Source organism: Zingiber officinale, chromosome 6A (assembly GCF_018446385.1).
Source record: "Zingiber officinale cultivar Zhangliang chromosome 6A, Zo_v1.1, whole genome shotgun sequence".
Taxonomy (NCBI): domain Eukaryota; kingdom Viridiplantae; phylum Streptophyta; class Magnoliopsida; order Zingiberales; family Zingiberaceae; genus Zingiber; species Zingiber officinale.
Window position 1 is genome coordinate 116909824 of NC_055997.1, and position 14076 is coordinate 116923899.

At 38.8% G+C, this 14076-nt stretch overlaps 1 protein-coding gene across 1 annotated transcript; it reads right to left on the reverse strand.

The window, feature by feature from the left end:
• Nucleotides 1-8111: 8111 nt before the first annotated feature.
• LOC121997644 (peptidyl-prolyl cis-trans isomerase FKBP53-like) lies at nucleotides 8112-13993 on the reverse strand. Its single transcript, XM_042552164.1, has 12 exons — nucleotides 13845-13993; nucleotides 13682-13755; nucleotides 13353-13588; nucleotides 13126-13268; nucleotides 11663-11972; nucleotides 11368-11583; nucleotides 11075-11263; nucleotides 10192-10423; nucleotides 9445-9529; nucleotides 9316-9357; nucleotides 9187-9235; nucleotides 8112-8521 (listed from the first exon to the last, which is right to left on the reverse strand). Exons 1-12 carry the CDS (start codon nucleotides 13855-13857, stop codon nucleotides 8443-8445), a joined length of 1668 nt encoding a protein of 555 aa, XP_042408098.1. The 5' UTR covers nucleotides 13858-13993; the 3' UTR covers nucleotides 8112-8442.
• Nucleotides 13994-14076: the final 83 nt, after the last annotated feature.

Genomic DNA, 14076 nt, shown 5'->3' on the forward strand with positions numbered 1-14076 from the left:
ATCCTCTAATCAATCTAAATCTTGAACTCCAAGTAGACTCACTCGATCAAATGAGTTCAACATCTAATGTTGACTCATTTGGGCATGGACATGCACTTCGTGGTCTAACTCTATCAAGAATATTGATGTCGCTCCCGTCATATGGGAGGGATAGATCCCATCTACATCACTCACATCCCTCTGCATAATTTGTTACATACCCAGTAATCGCCTTTATAGTCCACCCTGTTACGGGTGACGTTTGACGAAACCAAAGTACATAACTCCTTATGTAGGGATCCATGGTGACTTCAGGTCAAAGGACTAATAGTCATACTAATAGCCACATGAGAAAGTATATGACACTCATATAACGATCCATGGTACTTTCTCATGGCGGGTCATTCAGTATACATTCTCTAATGCATACCCATGTGCCAGCTTGATATCTCTATATTCATGACTTGTGAGATCAAGTTATCGAGCTGACCTACATGCTAGTCTTATTGTATTAACATTGTCCCTGAATGTTAATACTCGACTAGGAATGATTTAGAGTAGTGTCCCTATATCATCTCACTATCGATTCAACTAATCGATTGATATAGGTATGAACCTTTTACTCAATGACGCTATTATACTTAGTCTATTTGACACTAATACAAATAAGTATAATAACCAAACAAATGCCTTTATTAATATACAAGAATATGATACAATGAGTCCATACAATCATCAAATGATTGGCTCTAGGGCTCTAACTAAGAATCTCCCACTAGCACTAGTGCAATCAGTATAGGCTCTAAGGCCTAATGACCTAGTGTGACCATCATGCTTTCTCTGTGCCAAAGCCTTGGTCAAGGGATCTGCGATATTAGCCTCTGTAGATACTCTGCAAATCTTCACATCTCCTCTATCGATAATCTCTCGAATGAGATGGAAGCGTCGTAGTATGTGTTTGGTCCGCTGGTGTGAGCGAGGTTCCTTCGCCTGTGCTATAGCTCCATTGTTGTCACAATAGAGCTCAACTGGGTCAGCGATGCTAGGAACCACCCCAAGTTCAGTGATGAACTTGCGGATCAGCGCCTCCTTTCGCCTCGATGCAAAGAATATACTCGCATTGTAGAATCACCATCGATCCCGCTTGAACTCTTCCACCGCACCACCATTAATGCAAAATATGAACCCCGATCGCGATCGATAATCGTCCTGGTCGGTCTGGAAGCTAGCGGCACTGTAATCCTTTACGACTAGCTCATCATTGCCTCCGTATATCAAGAAATATTCTTTAGTCCTTCGTAGTACTTAAGAATATTCTTGATCGCTATCCGATGACACCGGATCTGACCGGTATCCGCTTGTCATGCTCAAAGCATACGAGACATCGGTCGAGTACATAGCATGGCGTATACGATCGATCCTATGGCCGAGGCATAAGGGATTTGATCCATGCGATCTCTCTCCTCTCTAGAAGAGGGACCTTGAGTCTTCGAAGACTCACGCCATGTGACATCGCAAAATCTCTTAGAATTCTGCATGGCAAACCAAGGAGTACCTTGTCAATGTATGTACTCGACTTAAGCCAAGCAATTTCTTAGATCTATCTCTATAGATCCGTATCCCTAGAACGCGGATGCCTCACCTAAGTCCTTCATCGAGAAGCAACTCCCTAGCCAGTCTTGACAGATCAAGCATAGGGATGTCCTTCCAATGAGCGTATGTCATCCACATACAATATGAGGAAGACAACTACGCCCCTACAACCTTCTTGTAGACACAAGGCTCATCTTCGCTCTTGATGAAACCAAACTGCTTGATCGCATCATCGAATCTAAGATTCCACTCGAGAAGCTTGCTTTAGTCCATAAATGGACCTACGCACTTGCATACGCTAGTATGTCGTGGATCTACAAAACCCTCGGTTGTGTCATGTACACATCCTCGAAGAGTTTCCATTCAGAAACGCGATTTTGACATCCATCTGTCATATCTCATAGTCATGGTAGGCTGCAATAGCAAGCATGATCCGAATGGACTTAAACATCGCTACTGGAGAAAAGGTTTCATCATAGTCAATACCATGAATCTGCTTGAAACCTTTAGCTACCAAGCGACCCTTATAGATAAGTCCATCCATGTCAGTCTTTCTCTTAAAGACCCACTTATACCCAATAGGTTTTACCCCTTCAGGTGGATCAACCAAAGTCCATACTTGGTTGGTGTACATGGATTCCATTTCGGATCTCATGGCTTCTAGCAATTTCTCATAATCTGGTCTCATCACAGCTTCCTGATAGGTGATAGGCTCATCCTCTATGAGCATAACGTCATCATGGTCAGACAAGAGAAATGAGTATCTCTCAGACTGACGACGTACCCTATCAGACTTGCGAAGAGGTATGTCTACTTGAACTGGTTGTTGTTCCTCAACTCTTTGTGGAACAATATCATCCACAACATTTTGTGGTTCCAGTTCAATTTCCATCGAGGCTTCAGTGCTAGTATTCGCATCTTGAACTTCTTCAAGATTGAACGTGCTCCCACTAGTCTTTCTAGAAACAAAGTCTCTTTCTAGAAAGACCCCAGTCTTTGCCACAACTACCTTGTGCTGACTGGGAATGTAGAAGTAATATCCCTTAGTTTCCTTGGGATATCCGATGAAATAGCACTTGTCCGATTTGGGTCCTAATTTGTCTGAGACTTGACGTCGAACATAAGCCTCACAACCCCAAATCCTCATGAAAGATACCTGAGCATCTCTCCCAGTCCATATCCTATATGATGTCTTTATCACGGCCTTGGATGGAACTCTGTTGAGTATAAAAACTGTCGTGTCTAGAGCATAACCCCAAAGATATGTCGGAAGATCAATGTGACTCATCATAGATCGTACCATATCTAATAGGGTACGATTCCTCCTTTCGGATACACCATTCCACTGTGGTGTTCCAGGAGGAGTGAGTTAGGATAGAATCTCACACTCAGCTAAATAGTCACGAAACTCATGGCTTAAGTATTCACCACCTCGATCTGATCGAAGTATTTTAATACTCTTGCCAAGCTGGTTCAGTACTTCATTCTTGAATTCTTTGAACTTTTCAAAGGATTCGGACTTATGTGTCATCAAGTACACATAACCATATCTACTGAAGTCATCAGTAAATGTGATGAAATATCTATAACCGCCTCTAGCAGCGATATTGAAAGAACCACATACATCACTATGTACGAGTCCTAACAAATCAGTCGCTCTTTCGCTGTGCCCACTAAAGGGAGTCTTGGTCATCTTGCCTCGTAGGCATGACTCGCATATCTCATATGATTCAAAATCAAATGAGTCCAGCAAACCATTCTTATGGAGCTGGGATAAGCGCTTGTCATTTATATGACCTAAGCGACAGTGCCAGAGATAGGTGTGGTTCATATCATTCAATTTGAACCTCTTGGTACTAACGTTATAGATAGGGCTCTCAAGGTCTAGAATATAGAGTCCGTTCATCAGAGGTGCACTACAATAGAACATATCGTTAAAATAGACAGAACAACATTTGTTCTTTATTATAAACGAAAATCCTTTCTTGTCCAAACAAGAAACTGAAATTATGTTCTTAGTCAAGGCAGGTACATAACAACAATCATCTAATTCTAGTACAAGCCCAGACGGAAAAGATAGATGATAAGTTCCTACAGCAATAGCAGCAACTCGTGCTCCATTACCTACTCGTAGGTCTATCTCACCCTTCGTCAATGCCCTGCTATTTCTCAGCGCTTGTACAGTAGTACAAATGTGCGAAGCACATCCGGTATCTAATACTCACGATGAAAAAATAGAGAGGTTGACTTCTATAACATTGTATACCTGAAATAGAAATCTTATTTCTCTTCTTCTTAAGATCTTCCAGGTATTCTTTGGAGTTCCTCTTCCAGTGCCTTGCTTGTCCTTGATATAGGTGACAAAGATGTTCAACCATATCGTAAGCACCCATCAACTCATGTTGCTTCTGAAGCTCAGAGTTCATAATCGCGAGCATAAGATAGGACACATCTAATACGTCATCTTGATGCTTCTTGTAAGCATCTTGGTCTGCTCGCGTGGCAATGGTAGGAGGAGCCTCCGGAATGGACTGCTCCAGAACGTACAGTTTACGTTCTTGAGTGAGAACTATTCTCAAGTTCCTGTACCAGTCCAGGAAATTCGCTCTGTTGAGCTTATCCTTCTCAAGGACAGATCGCAGGGAGAAGGAATTCGTGTTCGACGTCATGGTTATCTACAACAAAAATTTGCAGAAATAAATAGCATATTCTTTTAAAAATCATTTAATTAGGCCTTTAACTAAATGATGCTCCCACTGAATATTATAATTCTTGTGGAACAAGATCCACATCATACTAACCCTTGAGTTAGCTTTGGCTAATACGCCCAAGACTTAGTACGATCGGTAGGTAACGATTACCAATTACATCTCTATGCAACTCTTGTTTATAAAATCAATATCCGCATTTATATTAAAACTCGAGTTAGCTTTGGCTAATACGCCCGAGAGTTAATATAGATGTGATTTTGACCTATCCTTTCCAACCGTTGGAAGAATGCCTATAGTTGACTCGATCTAACCGAACAACTAGGAATACTCAATCTAATTGAGTTTGTGCATTGATAGGCGGGACCAAGATTGTCCCTCCGTACCCTACCAAGATAATATGTATTGCTCTGCTTTGGCAGATTCAACAATACATGTGATCGAGGTAGTGATAGGTATCACGACACGGTTAGGCATTAGAGTTGAGTCGATTGAGATCTAATCTAATCGAAAAGGATGCATCTTGTGCACGACTTAGATCTAATCTAATCGCAAGGGTGCATCATGTGCACGACTTAGATCTAATCTAATCGTAAGACACTAATTAATTAATTACTTATTAAACATGCATCATATACATAAGCAATTAACTAATTAATCTATTTGTGATTTAGTCATGGCCCTACTACGATCTTCTCAAGCCAATAAGAAGATCGAATGGTCAACCTAGGGTCAACAACTTCTCCAAGTTCCTCCCTTTGACCACCTTGTGTTGCTCGTGCCCGTCTCGGAACTCTGTCTCGTGTGGACCCTCCACCGCTCCAATTTGTACATTACAATTTGAAACTCGAGTTACATTCGAGTCTAAATCTAATTTACAACAAGAATATAAGAGAAAGGCACGACGCGCAGGTCGCGGAAAAATAAAAACATACAACACGCGCAAACACATAACGGCACGCAGGCCGTATTATGAATTACAACACAATCCAATCATATTGGGTTTTTGGGCCATGACTATCACAAAATTAATATATAATTAAAAAATTATATATTTTCATAATTTTCTATAATTTTAAAAATAATTTTTACAATTTTTACGAGTAAAATTTCCCGGCGGTCCCGTTTAGCGGTTACCCTTGCGGATCCCAGGGGCAGCGCGCCTACCCGCGATCTAACCATCGCGAGGTTCCTTTGCGAGCGACCAAACTCGCTGTCCCAAAACGATTTGGGTCGAGACATTGCCGTTTGGAAAAATTCCCGGCGAGTTCGTTTTAGCGATTTCGGTGCAATCGAATCCCCTTGCGGGGTTAGGGGAAGTGCCCTACCCACGATCTAACCATCGTGAGTTACTCCTTGCGATCTAATGGCACCCAAGCCCGCTGTCCCAAACGGATTTGGGGCAAAACCGTTTTGGAAAAATCTTCCGGGTAGCCTATAAGTGTTGAGACACTTGTGCTTCGCTTCTGAAAAATTACCCATAAAACTATAAAATCATAATTTTACAGAAAATTACAAAACTTTAATTTTCATAAAACCAAAATTAAACTCGACAAGCCTTGCACGTGGCTCGATACCACTGTTGGATTTTCCGCGTCGCGGAAACCCCGAATCACCCAAAGCCGTAGATCCGTGCAAAGGAAAAATCGAACGAAAATACAAGTACGAGTTTCAAAAACTTTAGATCTACTCCTAGATCTGTGTGTTGAGAGTTTTACCTTTGAAGCGTGCCCTCGCAAATCCCGCTCGTCCAACGGTACGCCGGATCTCGAGAGTGTCAACGTAGACACTCCTCTAATGATATCCACACGAACAAGGAGTGTCTCTCACACTCAAAGGATGGAGAAGAGAGACCCCAAGTGTGCTAGCACTTTCTAAGGCTCTCGGATGGAATGGAAGAAGAAAGGAGATCAAAGAAGAGAGAATAAAAACCAAGAACACTCTTCTATGTGACCTTCACTTACCCTTTCTACTTTTGGGAACTCAAATCATCCTCTCCACTCTTGGAACCTCACAGCAACAGCACCATGGAGAGAACCTCACGGCAACAACACCATGGAGAGAACCTCACGGCAACAGCACCATGGAGAGAAGAGAGACCACCCAAGGAGGAAGAAGAAGGAGTTAATAACCATTAAAATGAAAAACATCAATTCCCTTCATTTTGAGTGGTCGGCCACAATGAGAGTAATTACTCTCATTAATGTGGCCGGCCACATTAAAACAAAGAAGGAAGTGTAACTTCCATTAGGTGGCATAATCATGTATTAACTATGATGATGTGGCACATCATCATTGGCCACTTAATGCCAAGTCACACATATGATGTGGCAAAGTCAAGTCAAACTTGACTCTTCCTCTTCCTCTCAAGTCAAGTCAAACTTGACTTAATCTCTCTCATGGTTGATCTAATCCAACCATTTAATTCAAGCCAATTTAATATAATGAATCTAATTCATTTAATTAAATTGATTCAATGAATCATAATCTAAATTAGACTCATTGAACACATGAATCAACTTGAGTCTAACTCAAGCTAGCCCAATTTGGATTACTCTTAATCCAATTTAATTCATCAAATGAATCTAATCCTCTTGGTTCATCATATGAACCTAATCTCCATCCACTTGTTCTTTGTGTGTGACCCAATAGGTTCTTGTAACGTTGGCAATGTTCCTAAACTCCTTTAGAAACATAAGCAATGAGCGGCATCTAGCAATACATCATTGCTACCCAAGTTACAAGAATGTTGAAATCCAACATCACTTTGTGACTATAAATTGTGACTCCTCACAATATGTGACATTGTCCTTCTATCCTTGACATCTAGATTGATCAATGTGAGGCATAGACCGTGTCATCCTCTAATCAATCTAAATCTTGAACTCCAAGTAGACTCACTCGATCAAATAAGTTCAACATCTAATGTTGACTCATTTGGGCATGGTCATGCACTTCGTGGTCTAACTCTATCAAGAATATTGATGTCGCTCCCGTCATATGGGAGGGATAGATCTCATCTACATCACTCACATCCCTCTGCATAATTTGTTACATACCCAATAATCGCCTTTATAGTCCACCCTGTTACGGGTGACGTTTGACGAAACCAAAGTACATAACTCCTTATGTAGGGATCCATGGTGACTTCAGGTCAAAGGACTAATAGTCATACTAATAGCCACATGAGAAAGTATATGACACTCATATAACGATCCATGGTACTTTCTCATGGCGGGTCATTCAGTATACATTCTCTAATGCATACTCATGTGTCAGCTTGATATCTCTATATCCATGACTTGTGAGATCAAGTCATCGAGCTGACCTACATGCTAGTTTTATTGTATTAACATTGTCCCTGAATGTTAATACTCGACTAAGAATGATTTAGAGTAGTGTCCCTATATCATCTTACTATCGATTCAACTAAACGATTGATATAGGTATGAACCTTCTACTCAAGGACGCTATTATACTTAGTCTATTTGGCACTAATACAAATAAGTATAATAACCAAACAAATGCCTTTATTAATATACAAGAATATAATATAATGAGTCCATACAATCATCAAATGATTGAATCTAGGGCTCTAACTAACATGGAGATGAGCAACAAGGATCTCAGGAAGCTAGACGAGGAGCAGTTGGCATAGCTCCACGAGAGCTTCCAGTGAAAACTGATATGGTGTTCCTTTCATCAAAATCAGTATCGAGACACTCATTTGTTGATTGTTTTTTCCTTAAAAAAACTCAAATTTAAACATTGACAAATTATCAAAGTTGAACAATGAACATCCTCCTAAACTCAAACAACTCTGCAACAACAAAAGGAAACCAGGATAACTTCCAACTTTCATTGAATACTTGAGAACTTGCAGATCCAAATTCACATGTTTAATGCAGTAATAAAATTGAAAGCAATATAAACAAATCAAATTTTGCTTGTCTTTTGTGATTGTTAAGATCCCTGAACAAACCAGCCACTTCAACTGGATTGCAGAACATAAAAACTAATCACCATGCTCAGTAAAATAAGGCAAAATTTTCTATCTCAGATATGAAAAAAACTAGTGATGGACTTCTTCGACGATGGGATACCAAATATAAAGTATGGCATCAGAACCAGTATACCTCTTGTGCCAGCCAACGAATTTGATTCATTTAACATCCACTAGCTCCACCTCGAAGACGAGCCATGAGTTTGCTGGTATATTTCCAACATTCTTGTCCCCGTATCTGCATATGGAGCGTGCAGAATTAAATTTGAGACACCAAGTGAAGAATAATCATAATCAAGGTTCAGTAACCAGAGTTTCAATCTAGTGTTATGCCAGCTGATGTCCGTGACACTGTGGAGGAGAGGAAGAGGCAGCAATTGCTTACATCGACAAACTAGTGTCATTGCCTACCAAAACTAAGAGGCTAAACTAAAGTTGCCCTCATTTTGGTTGATAAGCAAAATTATTTCCAGACTTTCAAAATCACCAAAAGGTGTATTTTGATGATTTTGAAAGTCCAGAGGGCATTTTAATAAAAGAGGGAACTGGGGGAAGAAATGATTTTTTTTTTCCTTCAATGGGTTGATGGATTCTGGATTCACGTGGTTAATTGATAATGGGTTGACAGGACTGAATTTATAGGCTATTCATTTGTCAAGATTTTAAGTGGATGGGAGTAACAGTGGCCTCTGTTTCAGATCACTCGTGCTCTTCCATTGCAGCTTGCAAGGGAGAAGTAGAGAGGCAGCAACACATCAATGGAGTTTTTTGAGGTATGTATTCCTTGTGCCAATCCTATATTGGCTTCGTTTCAAAAGCAGAATGAGATTTTTCACTCATGCCAACCAAAGAGGGGCCACATTTCAAACCGTGATCACAACACAAACCGAAGATAATACTCACCCCATTGATGGTGGAATGAGGAGTCTTCTTTTGTCCCCAGTTCGCATGCCTACCATTCAAACTCAAATACATTAGTATCTTGCTAAGACATTTGAAGTAAAGTTGTGAGTTCAGAGTAAGACAACATACCAGCAATGCCTACATCCCATCCCTTGATGACATGTCCAACACCTGCAATTAGGATGTAATATCTCAACCTAGTCATGCATGACATGTACCACAATGTGGATTGGTGATACAAGATTGACTTAAGCTTACCAAGTCGGAATTTAAAAGGTCTTGCATCAACATTTGAGTCGAAAATCGTTCCATTCTTTAACTTGCCAACATAGTTTACAGAAACCTGGAAGTCAAATCATATTTCATGCACTCTCATGTAAAATAAAATAAGTTCCTCCCATATAATTAAGAGAAATGAACCATTTTATTTAATTTAATTCTTTTCTTTTATGCTATGCTTGCATCAGGCTGCCCTTTTTATGCTATGCTTATTCATGCAGAATTTAACATTGCCTCTATTAATTTTACTCAAATCATGTGAAGTTCGAATAAAATGATGTATCTCATAAACACACAAAAAAAAACGAAGTACTCTCCCAGCAATTCCATCTAAGAAAACAAACCAATGGTTTTAGTAAAATAATACAATTGTTTTCTCTTTTTTTTTTTCACTCTATTCCATTTCCCTGTATTTCCTCCTTTCCTAGTTAACAAACTGAATTCCTGAAATCGAGGGGAAATGGAACAATATGACACAGAAAAGCAAGAATCCTTCTCTCCCTTAAATTCCATCAGAGAAAACAAAAGCTAAATGAAGAGTAAAAAATAACATAAATTTTTTCCTTCTGTTTTCACTTAAGTTGTCTCATTTTCTTTCTCTTTTCTTCTCTCCAAGTAAACACCACATATAATCAATCAAACAAATATAAAGCAACTTAATGCATAGAACCAAGAAGCATGAATATAAACATGCATCCCTAGATAGATCATAGATGACAAAAGTACCTTACTACCAGGAGAAGCTTTCTTCCCATCAGGTTGGCCCATAGACAGCTCCTCAATAGTCAAACCATTTGAAAATGTTCTTGTTTTGTGCTGTCCATGTTTATGTTCTTCTGGCACACTGACAGGCTCATTAACGCTTGAATCATTCTCAGGGTTATTACCCTTATTCGCCTTCTTCTTCTTCTTCTTCTTCTTGGATTTTTGTGAGAGGCTTTTGTCATCATCAGGAACCCTGCACACAAGATAAATAGTTTTTAACTAACAATTACATGATCACATTTCTGTGAAATGACAAATTTATCATAACATTTAAGAAATTTCAAACCCATCAACGGTTAACATTTTAAAATTTATTACACCATTTAACATGAATGCCTAAGATTCAAAACATTTCACATCTATCATTTGCCTAAAATCCTTTTATCAACTGTTAAGTTAGTGATACTGCAACAATATAGTGGAATGCCAAATCAACCAAGTTGTTTACAGCATGCCATATCACCATCTTGAGTGAAGAAAAAAAATGTTGTGGACAATGCAGACATTAATTTGTAAAATTTTCCCCTGCCACTTAAATTGATGGCATGACATAGTTGTTACCCAATCAACAGATGATAAACAAATCATTTGATCTGACGTTCTGCAATTTCAAATCCACAAAAAGCAACTTAAACATGGATGGATGTAATAAGAAGGCAAATTTAAAACTAAAACTTAAATGTTGCGATAGATTTGAATTTTTTTAACATAATCATAGATTTGAAATTTTGTAAAACAATTGCAATAGAATTATTAAATTAATCCCAAAATATGCGATAACAAGACATGATTTTATTTCTCCATTTTGTGCTGAACACTTTTATAACACGGTTTTATATCTTACTCATCATTGACCGCCTCTTCAACAGATTGTTCCCCCTTGGCAATATGAGAGCCCAATATAAGCTCTGCAGCATCTTGATTCATTTCTGGTTCCTTCATGGCAATCTCTTCACCAGCTTTTTCATTGGCAATTTCATCTTTAACCTTTTTCTTTCTATTTTTTTTCTTTTTGCCACCACTGCTTCGATCACTGCAACAAAAAAGCATCAATCTCAAAATTAAAAAAAAAATTAAAAAAATAACCAGTAGGCACATTCAAAAGTCTAACGAGTTAAAGTAGTCGTTGTGCCCCACCTTTCATTAAGTGGCTTGTCAGCTTCAGAGGGATAATTTTGATCTATGCCATTGGCATTTTGAACTGCATTTTCATCCCCTTTTATCACTTCTGCATCAAGCTTTTTTTCCTTCATGCTCTTCTCTTTCTTCTTTTTCTGCTTCCCATCATTTTGGACGATATGAGTTTCAACATTTTCGGAAAGGTCATGGTTCTGCTCGATGCTCGTTACATCCCTGCTAAAGGATACACACTGTTGTAAACAAAGGAAACAAGCAAGAAAATAACTCGAAGCATATTATGAACAAGTCAAACCTTGAAGGTTCAGTCTCTTGGCTTATTGCATCAATCTTCCTTTTCCTGTCCTCAGCATTTTTCTTCTTACCTGTTTTCTTATCTCCCAGTTCATTCTTAGTGTCACTTTTCCTTATCGAAAAAGAGATTGGAAAACCATCTTCATCTTCACTTTCAACAACTGCAGTTGCCTTAGACTTGACAGACAATTGGAGCTGAGAATCGTCGTCGTCATTATCAGTATCACTCACTTGCCTCTTTTTCTTTAAACTGTGATGAGTAACATTTCCATTTGTTGGCGTTTCATCATCTACAATCTCCTCAATTACAACTAATTGGATAAAAAGAAAGGTAAAGTAAATAACAATGTGACACAAACATTATTAAATTAGTTAGATATTGAGTAGAAGAGTCATGCAATAACTATTTTATGTTGGATAATGCAAGTTAAAAGAATTGTCCGTGTCACTATTTCGATCCCTTGTTGGAATAATATGATTTTGTTACATGCCATGACAACACTTAACATGTTTCGGCACAATTCAAAGCATTATTGAACCAAGTCAAATGAGTTTTAACCCTACAACCCCCTTCCACTTAACCTGTTAATACAAACACAAATGTATATATTATTGCTGGAACATGTACCGTAACAAGATATAGAGGGACATCTCTAATTCTAGCATTATTCCTCTTTGTTATTGCTGGTGTTTTGGTTGGTGCTTCTCAACTTCCCCACCTTTCTTTGTCTAATGTTTGATCTCTTACCCAGTGACCAATAAGACGAAACTGATGTCAGCATGACTGAAAATGTTATTTTACCAGTGCGACACAATCTTGGTTTCCAGTTGTGCCAACCGATACCAACACTATGAACACATTTACACTATGCAATGATCTCACTACTTGTCTTCTTCACACACGCCTAAAATCTTGGGAAAGCGTGAATCAACCATTATAATAACAAACTTTTTTACCAGCAAACATTGTATGTTTGTTAGCAGTAAGATTGTATTATTTTTCCTATTTCAGGTTCTCCAAATAGTTGATTATTATTTAATCATTATCAAGTCCATTATGCATCACATTTTCCTATAGTATACCATTTAGTATGTTCAAGGCGCCTATTTTTATGCTCACTATTCGAATAATAACCAAATTACTACCACCAGTAAAATAAAAAGATACTTTCACATCACAATCAAATACATGTGAGATTTATATTCTTGAGATCATTGGCTCACTTATGTTCCACTCTCTTATGGGTAAGTTAAATTTCTGTTAATTAACCTTTGCATTGTCTCTGTTGTATAACTTTGATATCTTTGGCAATTCACGAAGAAGAAATATCATAAGTATTTCACAGCTACAACGATATCTGTTTCTATTTTCTATAATGTGATATAACATGAACAAGCAAAGAACAGATGTAACTTTTCTAGATGCTTCTGAAATAACTTGCCAAAAAAAAAAACATGAACTACCATTGCTTTTATGATGAGGAGACGATGGGAACATTTCAATATCACCATCATCAATAAAGTCAGAATCATACTCATCCTCCTCCGTGTCAAATTCCTCATTGGTCTCGGAATCCTCCTCTCCAATATCTTCACCATATGAATCACTATTTCCAAATAAAGAACAAACCAGAGAAGAAAAAAAAACAAGTTCAAACAGATTCAACATTGACTACACATTATAAGGATACGTCTCATCTCCACCATAGCAGCCGCCCCGGTTAGCACCAATATAATATCCAGAAAGGTGGACGCTTCTCGGCCCTACAACTGAGAAGACAACCTCAGCCTCCTCCTCAAACTCGAGCTCCAAGCGACAAGCCTCACTTTTATCAGGAATCAAACTGCAAAGCAAAACAGGACTCTTTTTGCCAACATTACACTGCACAACGCTCTTTGCGGTAGCCTTACCATTTCCCAACGTCGCCTACAACAAACGAAAAAGACAGGATTCCTCGATGACCAGAAACAACCGAAACAAGCAAACTCGCACAAGAAGGGTCTTTAGGAGGTAACAGACCTGGCTGATGCGAAGCCTACCGCGAGCTTCATCGTAGGCATGAGTGTAAGGATTTCCCGGCTTCACCTCCACCCCTGTGACAACAGAAGCAAATAGACGAGTAAGAGGAAAACGATTAAGGTAGAGAGGTTAGAGGAATACACGGAATAGAAGGAATTCTCACCCCAAAACGCCATCGCGAGATGAGACCTCGAAAGAGTTGGAGTAAGCAATCGCAGTCGTAATCTGACCTCCGACGACTTGGAATGAGGCGGGAGCTGGCACTCCCTCAAAACCCTAGCGACGACGAGTTCGATCGCAGAGGTTTATATATATACACACACAATTGAGAATAAAATGGATTTTTTTCACAAAAGATTCAAAAATTTCTAACAATTACAAATTTTATTTATTTG

Bases quoted from the DNA above. Each gene is read 5' to 3' on its own strand.
- LOC121997644 (XM_042552164.1), bottom strand. The intron at 13,269-13,352 runs GTATCCTTATAA...ATTTGGAAATAG, and splicing joins TGCTATGGTGGAGATGAGAC to TGATTCATATGGTGAAGATA. The intron at 9,236-9,315 runs GTATGTTGTCTT...TTTGAATGGTAG, and splicing joins ATGGGATGTAGGCATTGCTG to GCATGCGAACTGGGGACAAA.